At 40.4% G+C, this 25,511-nt stretch overlaps 1 protein-coding gene across 5 annotated transcripts in view; it reads left to right on the top strand.

Moving 5' to 3' along the window:
• The window catches only part of TENM4 (teneurin transmembrane protein 4), a 1,366,951-nt gene that overhangs the window by 1,182,549 nt on the left and 158,891 nt on the right, over positions 1 to 25,511 (top strand). For all 5 annotated transcript variants that reach the window (XM_048294397.1, XM_048294400.1, XM_048294398.1 and 2 more), the window contains 3 exons: positions 568 to 738; positions 5,542 to 5,756; positions 11,162 to 11,372. In XM_048294397.1, the coding sequence (XP_048150354.1) occupies positions 568 to 738; positions 5,542 to 5,756; positions 11,162 to 11,372 (597 nt within the window). The remainder of the gene's footprint in view (positions 1 to 567; positions 739 to 5,541; positions 5,757 to 11,161; positions 11,373 to 25,511) is intronic.

The raw sequence follows: 25,511 nt of genomic DNA, 5'->3' as shown, positions 1-25,511 counted from the left end.
CATAGTCACTCACATTTGTGACGCAGAGCACAGAGGCATGTGTAAAAGATGGATCTTAAATTGCCTCAGTTTTCCCTTGGTCTTAACCAGGAAAAGCTGTCGGAGATGTGTATAAGGGCTTCTGTGTATAATTGGTGGATAAAAAAAAAAATAACCTATATAATACACTATGAATATGGCAAAACAAACCAGAGTGCAGTTCCCTGGGATTTATTGGTATGTTAGGAAATAATACTCCTTGTATTTCTGTGTTCACCGCATTGTCACCCCAGCCTTGGGAGCTTTGTGCCTGGTTATCCTGTCATGCAGACCATGAGTCAGGAGTGGTCCTGCTGGAAGAAGCGGAGTGGATTGGTACAGGTGATCTAAATTGAGTTTAAGTGGGTGGAAAGTCCTAGGGAGCTGGTATGGTAGAAGCAGCAGGAGCTGTCTAATTACATTAATTCCATTCCTGTCCTAAAGCAATGACCACTAATAAGGCACTGGAGCGAGGGTTTAGAAAGTGCCCCTGTAGTTCTGAACCTCTCCCAAACAGAAAAAGATGACTTTTCTCATTGCTCACCACAGCCATGCACCTGTTTGGCCTAAACTGGCACCTGCAGCCGATGGAAGGGCAGATGTATGAGATCACGGAAGACACAGCCAGCAGTTGGCCAGTGCCAACGGACGTCTCCTTATATCCTTCGGGGGGCACAGGGTTAGAGTTACCTGACAGGAAAGGCAAAGGAACCAGTGAAGGTATGGTTGGTATGTGTCCATGTTGTGAGTCTTCTGTCTGCCTCTAAACTCCAGCCGTCCAATCTCATGTTCCATTACCCTCAGTGCTGCCATCAGCAGGTGCTTTTCCAGTCTTTCATGTCTAGAGCTAGTCGTCAGTCCTGTTTCCATATGTTTCTAAGTTTCATACCCCTCTGATGTCCACTAATGCAATAAAACCGTGTGAAACTCTCTCCACATATTCAAGGCATTCTCACAGACTACAGAAGGTCAGCATGAAAACCCTGCCTTGAGTGGCTGTTTTCATGGGAAAACATTGTCTCTTGAAAATTAAATGATTCCTGGAGCACTGCATCAAGCTTCCTCTACAACACTACAAAAATGTTTGAGTTTTACTATTTGTTGCCACTTAGCAAATGTTTTGAGGACCAAAATACTTACTGAGAACTATTACACTATGAGCTTTGGCACTCCAGAGTTGGACATAGCTTTGCAAAAGTAGCCAGATAAAAGGCCTAGTCTCTACAAAGTATCACGGTGTTGACAGAAATTAGAAGCACCTCATGGATCCTCAATTCAGTAGCACCTTATCAGCTTTACATCTTTGTGTGCTTTTTTTAGGGGCACCGCTGCTAAAAGTACCTGTAAGCTCTGAAAAGTCTTATCCCTCCCCAGACATAGCTGGAGAAATGAGAAATGCAAATTTTCAGAAAGCTTTTTTTATTTGTGTGTCAAGATTCTCTGCATAAAATTAAGAGATTCCAGTAAAACTGCAGCAATTGACTATTTTTGGTAGTTACTTTGGTGGAAGAAGTTTTGTGGACGGGTAAGATGTATGCTACTGTTCTTGCAACTCACTGAACTCAAAAGTTTCCACAGAGTTCCCTAGGCTTTGGCTCACAGCCTGTGTTTACATGTTTAATTTAAATTAATTGTTGAGGGTTTTTTTCTATAAGAGGTTTTGTCTGTCTTTATTAGTCCAAATAAAGGCCATAACTATGTGTGTTCCTTAAAACAGTGTATTTACTGGTAACTGATGGCTGCCATCAAGTTGCTACAAGGAAAAATCAGCTAAGCAGGTTATTCTCAGCAAACCTTACTAGACAGTACAGCAAGCTGCCGACAGCCCTGCTGTTGTACTCAAAAATACTTCATAACAGATCCTTTTTTTTTCCCCTCTAACTTGCCATATGTTTCATTTTTGAATCATCTAGCTTTGATCTGTCCATTTCCTTTTAAAAGTCAAAATGAAAATAAATGGACGTATTCAAAACTGACATCCAGGTGAAAGACCTTGACTTGATTTTATTTTAGCCACATTTACAGTGACATGAGTAGAAGTTTTGATTGCTGCTGTTAAAAGTGTTAAAAGAGGAATCTGGGGAATAGCCTAGTTATGTCATTAGAAGACCCCTCAAGTGAGTGCTTTGTATAGATCTTAGGGAATCTGTAGGCTCTAGAGGAAAATACCGTGTCCTGACTAAAAAGCACATCACAACAACATCTTTGGTGCACTGTCCAGCCTTCAAATGCAGCTCTCTTGCCATCAGGTAACTATGTAACTAATTCTGGACTAGCAGTGCTGCAGGGCTTCTGTTCTAAACCAGAATTTATGTGATTGAAATTTATTTTTAAAAGAATGGAAATATATTTGAATGTCTTCTGGATCATAATGAAATAGGCTGGAATGTGTTAGGAACATCCTTAGAGCTGATCTGAATGAATCATTACCAGTGTCTTGCCAACTCTCAGTAACAGTCATTCCTTCTCATCTGTGGCTGTGCTCCAGAACAGCATTTTCCTCTGTTCAAGCCCAACCCTGTTTACCAAAGCACTTAACCACATGCTTACGTTTAAGCATGTAATTGACTGTGGTTGAAGTCAGAGCTATATGTGTTCTTAAGTGTTTTGATGGGCCAGGGAACCATCCTGTTGGAAATACAGAGAGATTCAGCAAGGTCTGAAATGAAATAGCTCATTTTGATATCCAAAGAAATTAGGAACAGTTGCTACGGTAACTAAAAAGTTCAAGGTAATGTGCAGAAAGAGCAGAGTAATTGACAGCCCAATTAAGAATTCAGACCTGAAGTTAATTTTAAGGAGTCAGATATTTCTGATTAAAAGCCAATTTCTGATTAGAAGCTGACATGGCTTTTTCATTGTACTTTCTTTATGAAGTATCCAGTCCGTAGGGCCTAATCTTACTGTAGGCTGAAACTGATGAAACAGAGAGGGATTTCAGGGACTAAATTCAGGCTGGTGAAGAGAGCTTCTGCTTGGACATCTGTATCAGGACAAGCTTCGACCACTGGCAGCAGCTCTTAGGATATCTGCTTCTCAGACATGCAAGTGTCCACCAAGAGGAGACATAAACTTTGTAATTGTGTGTACAAGAAATTATTTCTGTGAGACTGTCTTTTGCAATCACAGAAGCATTTTCGTTTGCATGAGCAAGTGCTGCTCTCTCTACGGAATACATCCTGTGCTCATTTTCTCCAGGCTCTATCTTGCATAGCAACATCTGTCATATTAAATTCTCACCTTCCCTGATTCACTCTGATGTACAATCTTTATTAATGAACAGTCATGGGGCATATCAAATACTTAAGGTTTTCACCTGAATATCTAAGAATCTATAAAACATGTCAGTAGTAATCAGAAAAAATATATCCTTCATTTGAACCAAAACGTGTGATGTCTGTAGCTCTTCTTTAATAGAATCCTCAATCTTTTCATCCTACAATAGTGCAATAAGAAACTTTGCATGAAGACATTGAAACTGTTTCCTATAATCCTGACAGTGTGAAAAGAAAATTTTAGTATACCAAATAAATACTATCAATCCAGTTGATAACATAATTCCCCTCAGAATCTATCTGGCTGATTTTCATTGTGCAATTGTACTCTATTAGCACAGGATTCAGAAAGAATGCCCATTTACCTGAGATGCTTCTGATTATCTCCTTTAATGTGTATGTGTATTGAAAACGGATGAAAAGTCAGCAGATTTCCCTTCTGAATTTATTTGAGAGTGATGAGCAAAGATAAATGGAGATCTTATAAAATTAAGAGTAGCTTTTTTTGTGTGAACATACAGCCTTTGCATATATACACCTTTTGTGCTGGTATGCATAAAACTTCTACCTCAAGATAGCTCATGCCATCAAGTCCTGCTTCAGCAGTGTCCTTAAGCAGTTGCTGACTTTAAATCAGGGTTTAGTGTTACTGGAACCAAAAGTTCTGCAAGGAAAGATTCTCCATCCTTAATAGTTAATATGCATATTGTTTCTATATTGATTTTCAGAGACAGCTAACAATTTACATCTGTTTCTGCTGGAGAGTTTGTGTTGGGATGGTATATGGAGAAATTTAAGGCAATACTGTATTTAACGTTATGTAATACTAAAGGAAAGGTCATTTGAAACAGTAAAATGCAATGTTCTACCAGTCACCTTTTCAATATGGCAAGTAAATTCTGAGACTATTTGATGTGAATTCATGATAGATGTGAAAAGATTTGTTTTACACATTCCTCAAATGTAGGTACTGAAAGAAAAAAATTCCTAATGTGATTTTTCTACAAAAGAATGTATGTAGCCAGAAGTTCCCTTCTCATTTTGTTAGAATTGTTGGCTCTGTGAAACACAGAGTAGTGTGTGCTGTAATGGCACATAGATAAGAGAACAAATTTATTTGAATTTCCAAAATAAATAATTAGTCTTTGTTGGTGACATGTTGCTCTCTTTACGAAAGCCAGAATCTTTCAGGTGACACTACTGCACACTTTTCCACTAGAAGTGTCCTTTATAAAGGGTGTTTGCTAAGCAGTTGCCTTCTTCATCATCCCTGTGCCCTGCACCAAAGCTGTGGCCACTGGTTATAGCACAGGCTGAAAAGGGAACATTCTGGTGTTTGATTTTTCATTCTGCCCCTCATTTCCTGGTCTTCCTTTGGGTCCAGATTTTTTGAAGCAGCCACCTGCTTTGAGAGTTGTGACTGTATGAATTTCTAACCTGGAATTCCTCAGGTGTGTTTTTTAGGGGTGCCAAGCTCCCTGCTGACTCCCTCGGACATTTCAGCATGTACTGATTCCATTTGAATACCCAGGCTCTCCAGCCTGGTAGTTTTAGAAACAGATGCCTCCATTTGTCTTCTGAAAGAAAACGGATAATAATAGCACACTTTACAGATTATACTGAAACCCAATTAAAACCTCTCATGTTTCTTAATAGATATTACTCAAGTGCAGGGTATGATCTCCTTTGTTTTTCTCAGTCCTTTTTTTTCTTTAGCTTTTTTCTGACAGTTCAGCATATTTCAAATACTGTTGCCACTGTCAAGAATTAATTTAATAGCGAAACATTCTCCTTTCCCTACTTAGGCATTGTTCATGCTGCTGTTCTCCACACCACCATTCCACTCTGTGGCACGTCTATCTCACTCTTGCTACACTTCTCGTTAATAATTTAATGATGACTTCTCCATTCCTAAACTTACATTCATTTAGAATATAATGTCAGATGATTTATTCTTATCTTTGTAATGTAATTACACACTCTCTGATGTTACAATTCAAACAAAAGGCCATTTTTCTCCAGGTTGCTCTTCCCATGCTCGTGTTTTCAAACAAAACAGTTACTGAAGCCAGAAATTATCCTGCCAGTTTTCCTCCCATAATCTTATGGATTGGCTAGACAAAGTTCTGTGAAGACTTCAGGACACTAATAGACTGTTCCTCAAGATCAGTGTCAGAGACACCAGTATGATTAAATTACTTCCAGGATGTAAGACTAATTTAAGAATTTTGTTCCTGTGTTTTGGCAGGAAAGCCCAGTAGTTTCTTTCCAGACGACAGTTTTATAGACTCCGGAGAAATTGACGTAGGCAGACGAGCCACACAGAAGATCCCTCCTGGTATCTTTTGGAGATCTCAGGTGTTCATCGACCACCCAGTGCATCTGAAATTCAATGTTTCTTTAGGAAAGGCTGCTCTGGTTGGCATCTATGGCAGAAAAGGACTCCCACCATCACACACACAGGTAAGGGGACCTTATTTCAATTAAATAATGTTGTCTTAAATTGATGTTTGTATGATGTATTGTTTTCTTTCATCTGTTTCTTTCAAGAATTTGTTGCACGCTTGCAAGATGCCAAAGATCATTTATCCAGAGAAGGAGAATCAAGAGACAATTGCAAAATTTACACAAATTAATCTGGTGGGCTGTAGGCAGGGGCAGAGCCAGCAGTTGCCTAAGGCAGCAAGCTGCCAGAGGAGAATGGTTTTGTGAGGCTGGTGGTCACTGGTGGTACCAGCAGAAAGTACCACCTTCTCCATCCAGTGCTTTGCACAAAGGCAGCTACACCCAAACTGCATCCAAAGGAATATTCTCTTAAGCAGATTTGTGTATCTCAGGTCTGTCTCTCTTTCAGCCACTGCCTTCGCCGTCTCATGGTAAGAGCAGCAAGTTGGTCACCCCTAGGGGGGAGCAAGATTCACTTCTGTCTTCCATGCTGGAATGCCTTGAGCCAGCCCTTCCCAGGATGTATGCTGTCAGCTTAGACTGAGGTTTGTCAGGGCCAAGTAATTAGTGTATAAGAAAAGAAAATCAAGATTTTACAGAGAGCAACCAAGTTAGGCAGAAATCAAGATCCAGTTATTATTCTGTAGGATTAAAATGAAAGCAGATGCTTTCCTTAACACACCTTGACAAAAACCATATCAAAAAATTGCTTTCTCTGAAAAGCTCTGAAGAGCCATCCCTTTAAGTAAGGATTTTATACATTATTTTCTCTCCTTTCCGTTTCAGCTTCTAAGCTGCTCTTACTCAGATTGATTAATACATTAGGGCATAACTCGCTGGCAGTGCAAAGTATCTTACTCCCACTTGCATCAGCATGTTATCAAAGAATTAGCAGGTTTATGTCAGTGTGTCTTGCCCTTGCCCTCTACTATTAGCTGAAAATATTAGAGATTTATAGAAATAGCCTGCCTTTATTTCGTTTTTGAACAAACAGGTATGTTTATTACTATCTCTCTGGATAATACGGTATTTTGTTCATATTAACACACCTCCAATTTATTTCTGTCAGAGGTGTCATAACTCTACACTTCTCTGCCTACTTTTCTGCAGAATTAAAATATTTCAGTAGGATCAGCACATCATAAATTCAGTGCTACAATAATGCTGTTATTGCCCTTTTTTAATCAGTCTCCTTTCACAGGGAGATTCAAACATTTATGACTTTAAAATCCTTTGTTAGTTGAATAAAAGCTCAAGTCATGATAGCATAATACTTACTGTAGATCAGAACTCTGTATTCACTTTACTTATTATCATTCTTAAATTTTGTTATGGAACAGAAGTTATTATGCGGATAGTTTCATTTGTTTAAGTAAAAAATTTAAAGTTTAGCACATAGACCTCACTTTTTCCATGGAGTGCAGTCATTGAAGAACAGCATGGGTTTCCCACGAGGTCACAAGTCCTGCCAGCAGACCTGCTCTAGTGTGGGCTCCATTGTCCATGGGGCCACAGGTCCTGCCAGGAGCGTGCTCCAGCACAGGCTTCGAACAGGGTCACAGCCTTCTTTCAGGCATCCACTTGCTCCTGCATGGGTCTCGGGCTGTCTGCAGGTGGATCTCTGCTCCCCTTTGGAGCTCCACAGGCTGCAGGGGCACAGCTGCTTCACCATGGGCTGCACCACAGGGAGGGGAATCTCAGCTCCAGCACCTGAAGCACCTCCTTCTCCTTCTACACTGACCTTGGTGTCTGCATAATTGGTCCACTCGCATAGTTTCACTCCCCTCTTCTCTGGCTGCAATTACTTCTGTGCAATAAATTTTTTTCCTTCTTAAATGTGTTATCACAGAGGTGACAATTGCTACCATCACTGATGGGCTCAGCCTTGGCCAGCAGTGGATCTGTCTTGGAGCTGGCTGGCATTGGCTCTGTCAGACACAGGGAAAGCTTCCAGCAGCTTCTCAAAGAAGCCACCCTTGCAGCCCCTGCTGCTACCAAAACCTGGCCATGCAAACAAACTATTCCAAATTCTCTTAGGGAAACTTTCTCTGGCTGTGGTGATTGTTTTCTGTTTTAGGTTGCCAACCACTGTGGTGGTCACTAATAAGTACGAAGAAAATGTAAGCTCCAAATTTCTGTAGTCTTAGATCATGCAGAAGCCCAAAGTAGTTTGCTATTAACAAAAGGCATTTCTTCTCATTCTTCTCAACAAATCATAGTAAGTTACACAATTATGTTACGGTCTATTAGATTTAATCTTCCTAGATCAAATCCTTTTTCAAACTCATTTTAACCTAAGCCAAATTTTAATAAATCATAGATATTAGGGATTGGCCATCACAGCGTGCAGGGGGTATTTTTCCATTTGTCCAGTTTGAATTGATTAACATGGTATTTTATCTATGATTTCCTTGCTGGCAGTAACTAATTGCCTATTAAAAATCTTTGAATGTATTAAAATGCAATAAAACACAACCCATTTGTGGCTCAATTAATACTTACAACTTGTAACTAGTAGCTTGGCAAAGTCATCAGCATCTGCAGCAGCATCTTGCAAATATTTGTGAAAAAAAACCTTTTGCTTTTGGTAGGAAGCCCCAAGTAAGCATAACCCAGACTGGAGTGGAAGAACAGCAGCTCACTGTACCTGAGTGCCTTGAGGTCGTTTTCATCTCACTAAGCTCTAAGTAACTACCTCTAACAAAGAGCAGGAAGTGGATGCGTGTAAGCTCCATCCACAGGACATTTCTTAGATGTCCACTTTACGATGAAGCAGGTTGCATCCCAGAAGTGTCTCTTCACTTGCAAGCCAGTGATTCTAGAAAACTAACTCAAGCTGCCATGGAAATGTCAGCGCTTGGTGAGGTGAACTTTACCTGTGATCAAGCTGTTCCATCGTGCTCCAAAGTGAAAACGGAAACACTTAGGTTTTTCTCTTACTGGTTTTACCTTCTTCAGCTCACCTGTTCCTTAATCAAACTCAAGCTCTGTTGGGACATTCCCAGCACCCAGACACCACTATGATGTCCTCTGTCACTGTCCTGCTCAGCTGTGACAGGCATGGTCACACTGAGACCTGATGAGGCATCAGCCTAGGCAGTAGCTCATGCTCAGAGTGGCTACAGACACCTGGGTCACAAAGTGTCATTCAAACCAACCGCTCATCAGTATCCTCTTAAATCATTCTGTTGTTTTATAGAATCATAGATATGCTGAGTTGGAAGTGACCGATGAAGATAATAAAGTCCAACTCCTGGCCTTGCACAGGAGACCCCAAGAATCACACCCTGTGCCTGAGAGCATTGTCCAAACACTTCTGTGGCCGCTTCCCTGGGGAACCTGTTCCAGTGTTCAACCACCCTCTGAGTGAAAAACCTTTTCCTGTTATCCAACCTAAACCTCCCCTGACTCAGCTTCATGCTGTTTTCTCAAGTCAGTGGTCACCACAGAGAAGAAAGAGATCGGTGCCTGCCCCTCCTCTTCCCCCATGAGGAAGCTGCAGACCACAGTCAGGTCTCCTTTCAGTCTTCTCTTCTCCCAGCTGAACAGACCAAGTGACCTCAGCCACTCCTCATAAGGTTTCCCCTCCAGAGCCTTCGCCATCCTCGTGGCTCTCCTCTGGACACTCTCTAAGAGCTCAATGTTTTTCTTACCTTGTGGTGCCCAGGCTGCCCCTGGCACTCGAAGTGAGGCCACCCCAGTGCAGAGCAGAGCGGGACAATCTCCTCCCTTGCCCGGATGGCAATGCTGTGCCTGATGCCCCCCAGGACAAGGATGAAACAGAAATGTACATTTTTAATTACATGTGTTTAGAATTTCTACTTACATTGTCTTTTTAGATTTTAGATCATATGTTTTTATAATTTATGTTTACATCATATTTTTTCAACACACAAACTCTGTGTCTAGCTAATCTAATTTGGATAGACACCCAAAAGGAATGACCTTTGCAGGTGTAGCAGCTTTTACATTTTCAAAAAGACACTTCAGCACCAAATTTGAGATCTGTGTACTGAAATACAACTGAAAGAAAAAAAAAAAGAAACCAAGGTTCAAAATTAATTTCCTGTAAAGATATAATTTTAAATACATAATAAAAATAACCTCGGGCAAATTCTGCCATTTCATATGCGAGCTAGGTCATATATAGCTCATTGCTCAAAATGTTGTTGGAAATAAGCACATCTTTTTTTAACTTAGTAGCTTAACTTTTTTTAACTTTTGCTACGTAGGAAAGAACATGTCATCAAGTCTTTATCTTGGTTGACTTTGAAGACCATACCAGGCAACTTAATAATAAGCACCCAAATTTTGCTACAGTAAAGTAAAAAGGGATAAGCAGCCCAAATATTGGTGCCACAGTCAGCTAACACTCAGCAGCCATTCAGTGCAGCAACATTTACAGGTTCAGAAATAAGTGGTAGTGTTTCTTTCTGCCTGTTTTTCATCTTTCTGCCAGAAAAAAGCCACAAGCTTGTCTGACCAGCTGGATGAGAGAGGCAAAACCAAGTGAAGTCAGGAAATAGAAAAGCTGAATAGTGCCTCAGTTGCTGGATTCTGCTTGCAAGGTGTCCTGGTCACCTAAACACATGACTAAAGTCAGACTAGATAAGTTTCATTTAATATTTGTGATACCTGCTAGGCTTATATCTGCCTCATGCCATTAATATAATACCAGACAAAACACAATTATTGTCAAAAATCAGTGGAAGATTATTTGAATAGGGAACTAAAAGGAGTTGCAATACTGGTATTAAAGCAAAGCAGTTGTTCAGTTGAAGTTACTGTTGCAAAAAGTAAATGCATCCTTTTGAGGAAAATACCTAGAGCCACTCCTTAAATGGGACTTTTCTGTATGTTTATCTCTTTTCCATCTTCATTTTCTGTGATCTTTTAACTATTTTTGCTACTGCTTTAAGATAAAACCTTTGCTGGCTAACCAAAATACTTCTGCAAAACCTCTACCAGAGTTCACTTTAAAATATCTCTTACTTTTCCTTTGGTGACCCCTAGCAATTCTGGCACACAACCCAGTCGGGCTAAATATAGTTTTCTGTCTTTTTTTCTGTATTAGCCAAGACACAAAGAAGATAACAAATAAGCTGCTTAGTGCCATATTTACAGTGCAGTTGAGTCATGGTCTCATGTTTCCCTGCCTATATTTCTACAGAGTGAGAACACCTCACTAGGGCCAATATGCTGCAAGTCACCTTCTAAACAAAGATGATTTCATGATTCATATAATTGCAGGAAAATACATTCATATACTAGCTATTTCCAAAATGGTTACTTGCAGGTAGTCCAGAAAAATACTTGAGCTACCAGAGAAAATCCTGTTTATGATGCTTTTGTAGATCCAGAATAAGAGACTAAGCTTGGGGAAACCTGGTACACACACAAACATTGCTCCCTTTATGTTTCAGTTTGACTTTGTTGAGCTCCTTGATGGAAGACGTCTGCTGACACAGGAGGCAAGAAGCTTGGAAGGACCTCAGCGGCAGCACAGAGCTTTTGTGCCCTTGGCCAGCCACGAGACAGGATTTATCCAGTATTTAGATTCAGGAATATGGCATTTAGCCTTCTACAATGATGGCAAGGAATCGGAAGTGGTTTCTTTCCTTACTACTGCTATTGGTAAGGATTTCCTCTATTATTCCTAAACTCCTAAATATGCCTTGGGGACAGGTATTAAGGCACATACTCGAATTGCACGATGGCTTTGTGTGGTTTTGGAGAGAATGCTTGAAGGGGATTGTATTTAGCAACGTGCTGAATACTATTAGACCCTAAATGTTGAGTAAGTATTTTTTAGGCCTTTTAAGTAACTATAACCATAATGAGATTCTGCCCAGTGCCAAACATGGATTACAAGCTGGAAAATCCTTGCTGTATTTTCTTACTTTGATTTTCCTTTTATTTAATTGGCTTTTGGTGGTTTTGTTTGATTTTTTGTTTGTTTGATTGGCTTATTTCTCTTTCTGGAGCAGAGGTATAGGAATGATTGAAGAACAGACAGCAGTACCATGCCTCAGTTCTGTGTGACAGACAGTCCTGCCATTGAACACCATCAAAATCACTCAAGCTGGAGTTCGGACAGAATACTGGGGTTGAAACTCCAATAAAGAGTACTGTAAGACTTGGTAGTAGCAACCACAGCAACAGGAATCTCTATTTCTCCTTGCTAACAGAATTAAGCTGAGATTGCTTAAGAAGAGCAAATTAACTAAATAGGTCTTCTGACTTCTCTGGCAGTAAAATGCCCTGTCAGTTCAGCTCACAGGCATGGATTTGTTGCTGTCCAAGGAGGAAAGGATGCTGCCAGTGGGTGCCTGATAACCCATTGAGTATTCTTCTTCCACCCTGTAAATATCAGAATCTGTTCCCGATTCAATAATATTTATTTTTAAATTTGATTGACCTGCTGAAACTGTTCCTATACCTAAATTCATTTGGTTGTAATTTAAAGACTACTCCATAAAACTAGCACTCAGCATTCTTCTAGCCGCAGTGTTTAATGGACTTCTTTTTTTTGCAGAAAAAAGCAGACTCATTCCAAAGCTGCCATTAATCCCTCTCCCAACAGAGGCATTGGTGTTGAGTCTCAGCTGTCTGCAATAGTTACCTAAGAGCTATGGGCTGTAATTTGTCTTGGCAGGTTAATTAAAAAGTTTAGGTCTTGTTAAAGGAAAGTCATTAACATCCCAATATTCCATTTTAGCACTAAAGTTTATCTAATGCAGAAGTGGAAACTGCTGTAATACTCTGTAATAAATTCAAAACCTGGAAATGTGATGTTCTGTCTTGTTTGCAGCTGAGCAACACTAGAAGTAGTTGTATATTAACTTAAGAAATTGAAGTCTTACTCTATAGAATGCAGATTTACTTCCATTTAGTTTACTTTAGTAATTTGACTTTTTGCTTACAATAACCACAGAAGCTTAAGATATTCTTCTGAAGGCAGCTTTTTTTCCTTGGCTAAGAATGTCTTCAGTCCAAAATTTCCCATCACAGGAAGAAAAGTCAGTAAGGCTCTAACAGCCGAAAACACATTTAGAGCACTGTCACTACTTGTTCTTGTTTTCAAAGTGATGCTTAAGTGTTCTAGCCAGACTTTTCTCTTGGCCTCATTGCACTAATACAGGGAAAAACAAGAAGAAAGAAAATAAAAAGCATTCTTAATTTGCCTTTGAAATGCAAAGAAATGGTGTGGGTGAGAAGCATGTCAGACTGTCTTCAAGGCAATCCTGGTTTTTTTTGTTTGTGCTCTGCTGTACCTTCATGACTGCATGATAGGCAGAGCAGTCCACGATATGGAGCCCATGATATGTTCAATATATCCCCTGCTGACCTTGAATCGTTCTGTGTTTCTGTGATTCAGAAACAAGGAAGTTTTCTTTTACTACACAAGTGGGAATCACTTTATCCACTGGCAGCTGTATATCAACACAGAGCTGTAGTGTAAAAAAACCTGTTAAAGGACAAGCTGTGCGTTTTGAAACAGACTTAAGTAAAATTTTTAGGTAGGAAAATGTGGCTTCTTGGCTAGAATTTGTCCAGAAAAGTGCAGCATTTGTATAAGTACCATAAAAACATTGTAATAGCCTTAACAAGTCGGTACCTTTCTTCTCAATCTAGATTTCAACAGCTTGTTAAAAAAAAACAAAACAAACAGTCAGGTGTTTTGTGTAACTCTAATGCTTCAGAACCTTTCTAGTGTATTCATGAAGTCTGGCAAGACATGGTTGCTAGATTGTAAGTGTATAAATACTGTGGTGCTGTAGTGTTACTATTTTTTTTCACTGCCCAAGTAAAGAGGATAAAGCAACCTGACAGTGCTTATGAATCAGTGTGTAAAGTTGCAACACCAAAAGAATAAATCAAATCACATGTGATGGAAGCCTTAGATCTGTCTGTGTGAGGTGAGGAACCTTCAAAGGAGTTGTGTTGACTGTCAGAGGCAAGCTGCCATTTAATTTGATTTCTGTGGCAAGAAATCTCCCTTTATTATTCCACTAACATAGGGCTTACAGTAAGAGTGAGTTTGAAAAGTACAGCTGTGGTGCAGGAAGAAGTAGGATCCAGTGATCTGAGAAGAGGACCAGCAGCCTGGAACTCCTGGATTCTGACTGATGTGCTAATTCTGCCCCAGCCTAGGCTCATGCTTCAGCTGCTCACCGTGTAAAACTGAGGGGAGTGACATTTCCCCAGAGATGCTGTGAGGGTGATAGAACTGCTGGGAAAATGAATGAAGCATTAATTAATAATCACAGATAGTAGTAGAAAGCACAAAATTGATAATGGTGATCGTAATGATAAGTTCATAAAGCCAAACTGCAGTCATTGCTTCAGGCAAACATCCCCTGCGAGTGAGGACTCACCAAAATAAATGGCCATAGCTTTTACTTCAGCAATAAACATGTTGGATGGAAAGGGTGCTGATTTTCCAAGTCTTATCTGCTGTGTTTCAACAGACCGAGCTGTTCAGAGCCAGCAAATCATTGCCGGCTCTGTATGACAGTATCAACTGCAATTACTGTGCAGGGCTGGCCTGGAATGATTTGGCTTCCATTATTCTAGTGAAAACTAGAGAAAAATGGAAAAAGCATCTGTATTCCCAGTTTGATAACACACAGTTAATTTCATAAATTGTGAGGCTGTCCATCATACAGCTTTGGAATGCAATAAAGCTGTAACTAAATCCACTCAGGAACATGAGCACAGATTTTGAGGGCAGGAGATGGCAACTTGGCCTGTTTTCTAAAACGATGTGGAATCATCATCACTGAAGGGTTAAGGTGGTGTCAAAATGTGTGCCTGTTAGATGGCACGGAATGTAAACCTGGGGAGAATACAGCCTTGTAATGCCTGTCAGAGCTTATACTTCTGAATAATACAGACAATTCAGGTGGAGGGAAAAAGATTATTCTGGAAGAGTTTTCAGCTTTTAATAGTATTTTTATATCCTATTCTTCTGAATTACAATTCATTACATTATAAAGGAATGGACAGTCAAGGTCTCTCAAAAATAAATTAACCTTTTTGTAAATTACATTGGTGGCACTTTGCGAAATTCCTAATAGAAACACTTCTTTGAGAAGCACCTTGTGGATTTACAATCTGCTACTATCAGCCTGATAGTGGTAATTTATTTAGAGCAATCATGCCTAAGTGAAGCAAAATAGTAGGCTCAGGGATCAGATGGAATCAGCACATCTCAGACAGAGATTTTGGCCAAAAGTTTGCTCAGTAGAAGCAAGAAACATCTGAGAACCTGAAAAGAGCGTCTATGGAGTCAAAGTGTCTTCCAGCAGCTGTTACTGCTGAGCTCAGGCAGGCTCAGCTGTGCAGGGCCACTGAGAAATCAAAAAGAAGAGCAAAATCAGTTGTCTGTGAGACGAGAGCATCGCTGTTTGCCAGCATGTCACCCAGCAAGCAACAGGAAACACATGTAGAACACCCAGGATAGGATGCAAGGTTTTATCTTACTTGTATCTTCTGCATGAGACAATGCTTAAGTTTAAGAAAAGGATCATTCCTTCTGCCCCCTCTACCATCCATTACCAGTAGGTAAAAATAACCTACTGTAAGTAGTTTCCTCCACTAAAGTGCAAGAGGAGCTCTGGTGTGATTTATAAGGGGCTGCCAGCGCATACAGCACTTGGCAATATAAAACAAAAGGCACATGCCCTTCCTGCAATAGCCCCGAATGTAGCCCACCCCATGCAGTCCCTGGGACAGCAGTTCACACTCAGGAATGATACCAGCAGAGGAACACTTCACAGTAGGACTGAGGTCACAGAGGAGCAATTGCAGGGCACGGGGACAAGCATCGGACTGGGAATCCTTGCGTGAGAGGTGACAAGAATGACTTCCTTAGCACTGTGTGAAAGTGCCTTCGTGTTTAGCTTGTTCTTAGCAAAGGGAAAAGGAAGAGTCTGAGTAGCTCAGATTTCTTTCCCTTGCTTTTGCTGCTTATGTGTAAGCTAACTTAAACTCTAGCAATTTCCACTTCAGAAAGGATACAGAAGTGTGATCCACTTGGAGTCTCAAAACCATTCATGTTATTTATTCTTGTTTTGCTAGTGTCTGGAAAAATCTAAATTGGTTTCATGTAAATATTGAGGAGTCAGGATACTGTGCAGAGTAACATGGGGTGTGATCTGTTCTGGCTTGCACTTCTCTTTTGGCTCCTTAATGCCTCAGTTAAAAGTCCCCCATGCACTATTAGATCTTCAGAACTCTGAATGAGGAAAAGTGGTTTCAATGTCCCAGCTACCCTTTTCTGAACTTCTCCTTAGGCTTAAGAGGCTGAAAGTTCAGCAAGTACTTTGCTGAATCAGATCTCCTTAGCTGTTAATGAGACTCCAGCTGCTCCGTGGAAGTGCTCAGTTCTCCCCTATTGAATGAGTGTGGTCATCTTAGCCCTTCTGTGTCAGAGGGGGACTTCCACCTTGTGGTAACCTTCTGCAGATAATTAGTTAGTAACCCATTCCTGCCCACACTCACAACTCTTTTTTTGCTCTGCACAGAAAAAGAAATACAGCAACATATGAGAACTGCGCCAGGAAGAAAAATCATTTAATTTTTGATGGATTTTCGATCTCTCTCGTACAAAATAACAGCAGAGCTTTGCATGCTCTGCAAATAGTTTTTGACTTTGGCTCTGTATACCCCTCTACAAGCAGACATCTGATACTCTGTCAGATGGGCAATGCTTTTTTTGATTACTCTCTTGTTGCTGCCAACCCTTTTTTTTGATGCTTTGTTTCCTGCTTTCAGCTCTTACCTAGCTTCTCTGAGTGTGGCAAAGCTCATAGGTCTCAGGTAGTATTTAGAAAAGATACAGTCACTCAATTCATGTAGAAAGCAAAAAATGCATTTATGAGTCACTGCCAGGCTGTGTTAGGTTTTTCTTTCCTTGTGTATTTGATCTCTTGAATGACATTGTGTTGACAGGTCTGCTTGACTGAAAATGCTTATCCTCAGAGCAGGTTCAGGTTATGCAAAGTATCTTCCACTAAACATCCAGCTGGCCACAGAGTGTGAGGTCCTCTGTGAGAATTGAGCTAGTCCGTACAGAAGGATGGCAAGAAGACAGGAGATTGCCCTCTCCATCTCAGCCAAATCCAGCCCAGTCTGATAGGCACAGTATCACAAGAAGTGTGGGGTGAACTCCCTCTGCCTGAGCTTTGTGAGCAGCAAGAATTCCCCACTCCAAGCAGGTGTAGTAGTGTGCTTGGTGAGATTTCACTTTCATCCAGCCCATGTGTAAGTCTGTTCTCTTTATAGGGCTTAATAAAAAGCAAACATGGGCTGAGCCTGGATCTGGAAATGGAAAGAGGGCTGTGCAGAGGTGAAACTTTTCACATTAATTTGCACTCCTCATATCCAGAGTTTGTTTGCTGTTCTTGGTAAAACAGTGATGATGGTTTTGGGTGGATAGTGACACAACCCTTAAAACTAACACCTGGAAGTCAACAGCAGCTTTATCAGTGCTCCCTTAATCTTTCCACGTTCTTCCTCAAAACTGATGAACAGCCTCATTTCCCAGTGAAGTGAGCCAAGAGGGTGAGCATGTTCCAGTGTTGGAGCTGATCTCCATGTCTGCCTTTTCAGACAACTCCTAACAGATCAAACATTCCTCCTGGTTCTTAAATTCCTTTCAGCTTCAGTCAGCAATGTTTGTCCATGATCCTATGGTACACTGCTCCCTAAATGTTAACTGCAGCTTTCTGCCTGCTGCTGCTTAGACCTACAGCACTTCCAAGAAACAGGAAGTCAGACCAATTGTTTCAAATCTAGATGTTACTTGTAATGACCTTTTTTCTCTCTGCAAGTGTCTGAAACAATTCTTAGATAATAACCCTGCTTCCCAAACCATAATGGCAGGCAAAATTATTATTTCAGGATTTTTCTATTGAAGACGTAAGGCATTTCTAATAAAGAGGAAATTAGGGACACATCTCAAAGATAATTAAATAATAAGAGGCCTGTAAAGGTCAGATGCTTTGCTGTGAAAAATTCCATGGCTGCTCTTTCTGTACTGAGTGTATCTCTTCCTTGATCTATGAATAAAAGCTAGCAATAGAACATTAAAATGTGTAAAGCTAGCTTAGTTTTAAAGCAGAGATGCAATAATTTATTTAATGTTAGATTTGAACTTTTTCTTTATTTTTTTATTTTGATTTCTATAAGTACACTCCTCTTTCAATAGGTTTTATGATAACAAGTGATTATTTGGGTGGGAAAAATAGAAAAATGGACAAATACTTTCATTTATATTGTTGTATAAAAGAAATTAGGCCATGCTTCTAAAGACTGCTTGAATGCCAGTAAGTATTCGTCTCAATAGAAGTTAGACATCTGAATGTCTTTAATGTTCCAGATTTTGTCTGGTTTTAATAATGCTTTAAAGTGGTAGAAAAACGAAGGTAGATTTGTCTTTTTGAAAAGCTTTGCCTACATCTGTACTTACATGGACTGGTAGCATTGAACTTGCATGTCCATGTGCTGTGTTCGGGCAGGCAAGTTCTCTTGATCTGACAGAGCTTGTACAAAAAGTTTCTTGATTGAGATAATTGCTTTAGTTTTAGGGTCATTATTTAATACCAAATTAAAGCCTTTCTTTTTTTTTTCTTTATTTCTTTTCTTTCTTTCTTTTCTCTCTTTCTTTTCTTCCTTTTTTCTTTCTTGCTTGCTTGCTTTCTTTCCTTCTTTCTTTCCTTCTTTCTTTCCTTCTTTCTTTCATGTCTGCCCTTGTGTTTTTCTGTTCACTTTGTTCCAGAACAGCAGAATTCTGCCTTAATAACATGGCATGTAAGTGCTGTCTGAGGGGTTCTGGAGAAATGTGTAAAACGGTGCATATGGTTTTCGTTTTTACACTTTTGTATATAGCTCTTTCCACGCAGCCCAGACTGCAGGCTAATGTAAGCACAGCTTGTTTTATTCCTGTGTTGTATTACCGAGCTGCTAGAGCAGCTTTGTGCACACTTTTCTTTCCATGAATGCTCCCCTGCTACAGCACAGAAACGAGGTTGTGGGAGTTACTCGTCTGCTTTGGCAAACAAAAGGAGAACTCTTTCTGTACTAGAACAACAGAAGCTTTAAAGCCTCAGTTTTCCAAAGGCTGTATTAACATGTACATGCTTGCATGCAAGACCACAAAAGAACAGAAGCCAACAACATCAGCACCCCAGGAGTCACTGGACCAATCTTCATTTTGTACAGGGGCTGAGCAGATGAGGACATTGGTCCATATGGTCACTCCTGGTATATGTTGACTTTTTAAATGATAACAGCTGGTCTGTGTATTAGATGTGTGACTGCTTTCTTTTGTTGAGTGCTACAGCAGTCTCAGAAAAAGTTTCATAGATTATCTTAAACTGATTTCTAGACAGCTTGCCAGAGCCTCTGAGAAGGAGCAAGGTTTGACCCCGTTTGTGCAGCAAGTCTGCAAGAGGCAGGAAGGGAGCCATATGTTCTGCTTTTTATTTGGCCCTGACAGAAGACCACCAAGAGTTCAATGGAGCTGCCTGAGCACAGGACTTTGGTGGCGCCTGAGATTCCCCAGGGAACTGGGGGCATCTCTACAGGGGTCAGGGCTCACATAGAACCTAGAGGGGACTCAGGCTTTTCTGTAGCAGTGGCTGGAGACCAGGCATCCTGCTTGAGAGCATGTCCCTAGCAACAGGCACTTACCTAACTGAACCTCAGATAGCAGTCATTCCAGCCAGTACATCCTTAAGTATCAGGCTGGATATATTAGCTAAAGACTTGGTGCAAAATGAAATTTATTTTTTTTATGTACCCAAAATTATAACATTGCCAAGGTTTCATGGCCCTTGTTTGACCAAATGAGATTACATTTGTAGTTCTCTAGGTGTGTATGCAAGAATGGTTTGCTTTTTCCCCCTGTAATACACCAACTTAAAACATCATTTAAAATGAAACTCAAGGCTAGCTTTAGCCTTGCCCTGAGCTATGACAGCAGAATTGTAATGTACTGAACGTGAAGTAACTTCCCTCTTGCTAGTGCAGCTCCAGAAGTTGAACCCTGAAGGCTGAATAATTGTTGTTTCCTGTATTAGTTTGTAACAATTTATGAGAGTGGGAAGGAACAAAAAAAATTCTTTGCAATCCCCTGGGCAAATAGGGGATATGAGAGTTTCATCTACTGGAGTGCAATTCAGGTTTAAAAATATTCCAACTGCAAAAAAGGGAATCTAGGAAGAAAATAACTGTTCACAATGTATCTTTCTAGATTTCCACAGCCATGTCATAGTTATGTTACAAGTATGGATTAAAGTCTTACTGTGCTTGGAAGCTGCATTGTAGAAGGAAAAAGAAGAAAGCTTCAGTCCACCAGCTACTCTTTGTTTAAAATCATCCAGTGAATTTTTTTTCCCAGCTAACTTCCAACCTGTGATCACATTTCAAGTGATTTGGAACAGAGGGGTGTTTTCAGATGGTCAGTGTATGATTCCTTAAGAACTGTGTTTCAAGACCCTTTCATGCTTTTAGCATTGCTCACATTATAAGGAAAGAAAACAGTGTTCCCTGTTTAGCCCTATGAACAGCAGAAATACATTAGCAGGATTTCCTAAAAGTTGGTGAAGTCAAGGGAGATTTTACCATCAAGTTAAATGATCATATGCATAGACCAGTGCCCAAGTGCTTTTGAAATCCCATTACACTTTATGCTTTCAACCATCTGAGAGCTTCAGATTATAAGGCATTCTGCACTGGAAAGGTTTCTTCTTAATAAGGAAGCGGTAAGAGAAAGGAATGAATCGGGGAGATAAAGCTCTCTCTCAAAGGGCAACCCAAATTCAGACCAAATGTGGCAAAGGTTTCTGAAATGATCAGGCTTGTTCTCTTCTTTATTTACTCCCCAAACTATTCCCATTTGGTCCCTCTTTCTGTAGAACAGAAGTTCAAAAATAGGACAGAAAAAAGCTGATTTTTTAGTATTTCCAGCTGGGCATAAAGTCAAATGTGCTTGAAATAGTGTGAGAAAGACTGATGTGATTGTGGTGAGAGCCGTTTGAGTACCTGGATAGACGTCTCAAGCCAGGCCTAAAAGCAGAAGTACAGACAGCTCAAGGGAAAATGTGCTCACATGATGTACTGTGAAATTTGGCAAAATCGGTGGCTTTTGACTTCAAGAAGCAACCCAACTGCCTCTGAGCACCAAACCTTCTGTGCTTCACCATCACCTTGTAAAATGCTCCAGCCTATAGAGTCGCTGATGGCAGAGGTAGGTGTTTGTTGTCGGTACCCTGATGGAGATGGGCATGTATCAGCCCTTGCAAATTGCTTTTTTTAAACATTCTTACAAAAAAAGAGGAGAGAGAATAACATGCAGTTCAATATTGTGGTTACTGTCCTTCTCTCTCACTTTCCAGTCAGGAGCGATTTAAAGAGTTGTTTAAAGGACTGTCTGCCTGTTGCCCTTTTCCTGATTTAGCATCCTTATACCTGCATGTGAAGATTAGAGTTCCACTGGGATGTGAGAGCAAAACAGGGTTATGTGCGTGGGTCCTTAATTAAAACAGACCTCCCAGCCTTAGGAAAAAGAAAAAAAAATCAAAATCTGACACAACATCAAGTGGCATTAGCAGTATCAGCATCACACTAGGTGCCCTACAGAAGAGGAAGCTGTGAAAGAGCACTCAAAAATAATGACTGAGTTTCCATGATGCTGTCAAGACTTTCACATCCCTGGCTGCCAGGTGTGGATTACTTGAGCTAGAAGTATAAAACACAAATGAAGCAGAAAAATTGAAATCTCAGCAGGTGACGATGTACTATAAGAAGGAATCAGTCCTTTAAAGCTTCGTCTAGGGAAGGAAGAGGAGGAGCAAGAGAATACTAGACCTAGCATTTCCACATTTCCTTTGTTTCCAAGGCATTTTCTTCCTCCTTACTTTTTTTGCCTTTTTTGTTTGGCTCATACTGCCAAATCTGATGCTTGAAGACATCTGAAACCTGTTTTATCCCCTCTCACCTCCACGTCTGCCTTGGCATTGTTATCACAATTACAAGGGCAGGTGACAGTTCTCCAGGCTTAGAATCCAACCTCTCCTGCAGTGAAATTCAATTGGGTAGCATCATTCCTTTGAAAAATAAACAAGACTGCAAGCTCTGCAACTGGGAAGTAAATTAAATGTGTTCACAGAGCTTCAGAATCCTCTTTGCCTTTCATGTTATACTGCCTGACTTCCTATTAAAATTATTGCTAACGTAGTCGAGGCAGTGACAAGGAGCATTTTTGTGAAAGAGAGATGTTATTGCAGTGAGCTTGTAGGTGTCAGTTTTATCCTGGACAAGCAGATCCAGGAAAAAGAATATGTGGCTTGTTAAGGTTGGTCTAGTACAGCAGCAAAGAGTAAGGTGAAATAATGTGGTGTCCTTTCACTCTCCTAGGCAGTGTAATTCACTGTACTGTACTGGGCACTCGTCATGGCTCTCTGGCACTGATGTGGCTGACAGAGGATTTCAAGGTCAGATATGAACCATGGAATCTACCTGCTTGCTGCCTTGCTCCCTGTGCCCTTCCTCCCTCCCAGCAAAACATTTTCTTTAGCCAGGAGAACATAACTAGGCAGAAAATAGGTCAGTGGACAGTTAGGAACAGTATATTTCTGTGTGACAATAAATATATGTATTTATTTGATACAGTAAACAATTCTACTCTAATTATTTGGTTTACCTCCTTTTTTAATTTACTTGCTATTTTTGAATTAATGCATCTTTGTATACAGAGAGTCAACATTTATAAGGAAAGGGTAAAACCTTTTATTGTACCAATTAGTATGTATGCAATATCTTTCTGGGCTGGTAGATGAGTAGCTGTGGCAATTTATTTTAGGCTGAGCAGCTACATATATCTTCTCACCAGCACAGAACAAAAGATTTTGAGGCCATTTCTTACGTAGCAGTGGAGTAGACTGCTAGCTGAAGGGGCCAGACAGGATACTTAAAAAAAGCCTGCTCTTTTCTTTGCATCTAATTTCTAATACAGAATATTCTCATTGATACAATTTTTTTATATTCCTTGAACCTTCATTCCAGAATGGAGATTAGCATTGATTCATTAAGGTCTAATTGTCCTACTGCAGTGCTATTCCTGCAGGTTTCTGACACCAAACACTGCCGTCTCCAGAGCAACTTTTTGAGGTTATCAAATGAAATAGTTGCATTTGAATTGATACAGCCACACCACACTGAATGGCATTTAATCAGTTCTTAGAAAGCAGTCCTGGTGCTTATTAACTCTCAAAAAGGTACTGCCTTCAGTTGCCAGCTAGATAACTACTTTTTCTTTGCCAATAGATAGTTGCCTCTAAATGTCTAGGGAATGATGATGCTTGGTGGCAAGTGCAGGCTGTAAAATATTTATCTTTAACACACAATTGTGTTACTGCAGCCTCTAATAGGATTTGGTGTCAGGCAAACATCTGCCTTGGCCTCTGGCCCAAAGATAGGGAAACAAGCTATTAAGTTGAATGTTGCATAGTAAATAAATAAGGTGGAAATACTGTTGAAGTAGCTGTACTGCTGACCAGCAAACATGGTGAGTGTATAAAAAAGAAGTCCATCAAGAGTCTAGCAATTTGTCTACCTTCTTAATATGTTTATTGTGTTGCATCTGGATAAAGGTAATTCATGTTGGTAATTGTGAGCCAGGCTGACAGATCTTTATAGAGTTCACCACAGTAGAATTGTCTTTCATGGGGCGTTTTGTCAGCAGCAAAGTGGTCCCCTGAGCAGACCATTAGCCTGGGAGCTTTGTCGCTGCCACATGAGTCAGTTTATAATATGAAGCAAAGCTGTGCTGTATTTGTCCATGCCTCAGATTAACAACCTAAAAAAAAAATGGTAATGGTAACAATTAGCAATTTCATATTGAACTCAGTAATATCCTTAAATGCAAGATAGTGTAGTGTGAAATCTTACTGTGGGTATGGGCTGGATCATGCCAGTTTATGGCTTCTCTCAGAGTAAAGGGTGATTACAGTGGGAAAACTAGCAATGGGATAAAGGTTTCAGCCAACTTTCCCTCAAATTCTACCAGCTGTGAGTTTACTTGTGCTGAAAAACACCCCCTGAAATAAATGGCAAAAGTAGCAAATCAATGTTGTTTTGTGCAATATGTTGAATTACAGCTGCTGAGGATACTTAGGGAATTTTTTTGTTTCTTTCTTTGCTTTGATAATTAAAGCTCATGAGCAGGAAGGACCTTAAAGAGTACTTCAGAAGAAGAGTTCTGCTCTTGGAGAAGCCTAGGCTTTTGCACTTAATGAAGGTTTTCCATTTCTTATTTTTATGAATCCAGAAACACTTTTGTACATCCTCCTTTTCCTGGCTGAGTTAGGCTGTCCTAGGGTAGGGAGTACCTGCTCTGTCAGGCAGGGCATTTCTATACCATTCTCCAAAATGAGACAGTGTGGATCTGAAGACCAAGTGTCTCATTATGTCATTTAGACTTTGTCTCAGAGGAGATCTGGAGGTTTACAATATTTACTGAGGAAATAGTGGAGAGGTGCAAAGATGCTCAGAGGGCTGGAGCACTTCTCCTATGGAGGCCAGCTGAGGGAGTTGGAGTTACTCAGCCTGGAGAAGAGAAGGCTCCAAGGAACCCTTAGAGCACCTTCTAGTACTTAAAGGGACTACGAGACAGCTGGAGAGAGACTTTTTAAAAGGGCATGGGGTGATAGGACAAGGAGGAATGGCTTTAAACTGACAAGTGGGCAGGTTTAGATTAGATATTAGGAAGAAATTCCTCACTGTGTGGGTAATGAGGCACTGGAACAGGTTGCCTAGAGAAACTGGCTGACCCATCCCTGGAGGTGTTCAAGGCCAGTTTGGATAGGATGTGGAGAAACTTGGTCTAGTGGAAGGTGTCTTTGCTCATGGCAGGGGGATTGGAACCTGATGGTCTTTAAGGTGCCTTCCAACCCAAACCATCCAGTGATTCTGCAATTCCATAAATAGACTTGTTTTTTTCAGTTGCTAATTAGATTGTGAAGCTGGCAGGACACTTAATTCTGTAGGCAAAATTGTGCATTCTGTCTTGGAAACTCCACCACCTCAAGTTTTGCCAGTCTGCCCCTGGTGTGAGTTGTTTGCTTTCAGAAGGTTCACTCCTGCTACCATTGGTGGTTGAAAGGTGGCATGGAAACTGTGTTTTCAGTGCTCTCTTTGGACACGATAGCAAAACCAGATGAAGGCATCATGCATCATCCACTGGCTGGCCCTCCAGTTACTAATCTCTGCCCTTACCAGCTGGTGTCAGTCAGATCTCTTCGGGGATTTGGAAGCCAGAAGAAAACTGTGGGAATCAGACTGGAAACAGAGAACATATATATCTCTTTCTAAAAAAGAATTGTTCATGGTCTCACAGTGAACTTGAACAATTAAATAAAACAAAACAAAAACATTGTCGTGATTCTCTAAAGCAGTTCCCATGGTACTATTCATAAAACACCATATGGAATTTGTATCTATTGGAAAATACTCTTCTAATTATGTGAACAGCTTCCAGAATAAGCTGTATAATGGAGACTAGAAGCCAGCCGTAACTGCAGTGCCTGTTTTTAGTTATTGGCTGATAGCTTGTCACCTCTGTAGCAGTGCTGACTGTGAGCATACTCAAAAGAGAGACAGCTGCTTTGTGCCACTGACTTAGGGACTTCCTGAATGTTAAAGGTGTGTCTCCTCTATCATCTAAGCCCCATATGATAATAATTTGACTAAGCCCTAGCTTCTGAA

The sequence above is a fragment of the Corvus hawaiiensis genome, chromosome 2 (genome assembly GCF_020740725.1).
Source record: "Corvus hawaiiensis isolate bCorHaw1 chromosome 2, bCorHaw1.pri.cur, whole genome shotgun sequence".
NCBI classification, from domain to species: domain Eukaryota; kingdom Metazoa; phylum Chordata; class Aves; order Passeriformes; family Corvidae; genus Corvus; species Corvus hawaiiensis.
This window is presented reverse-complemented; position numbering and strand designations above follow the sequence as displayed.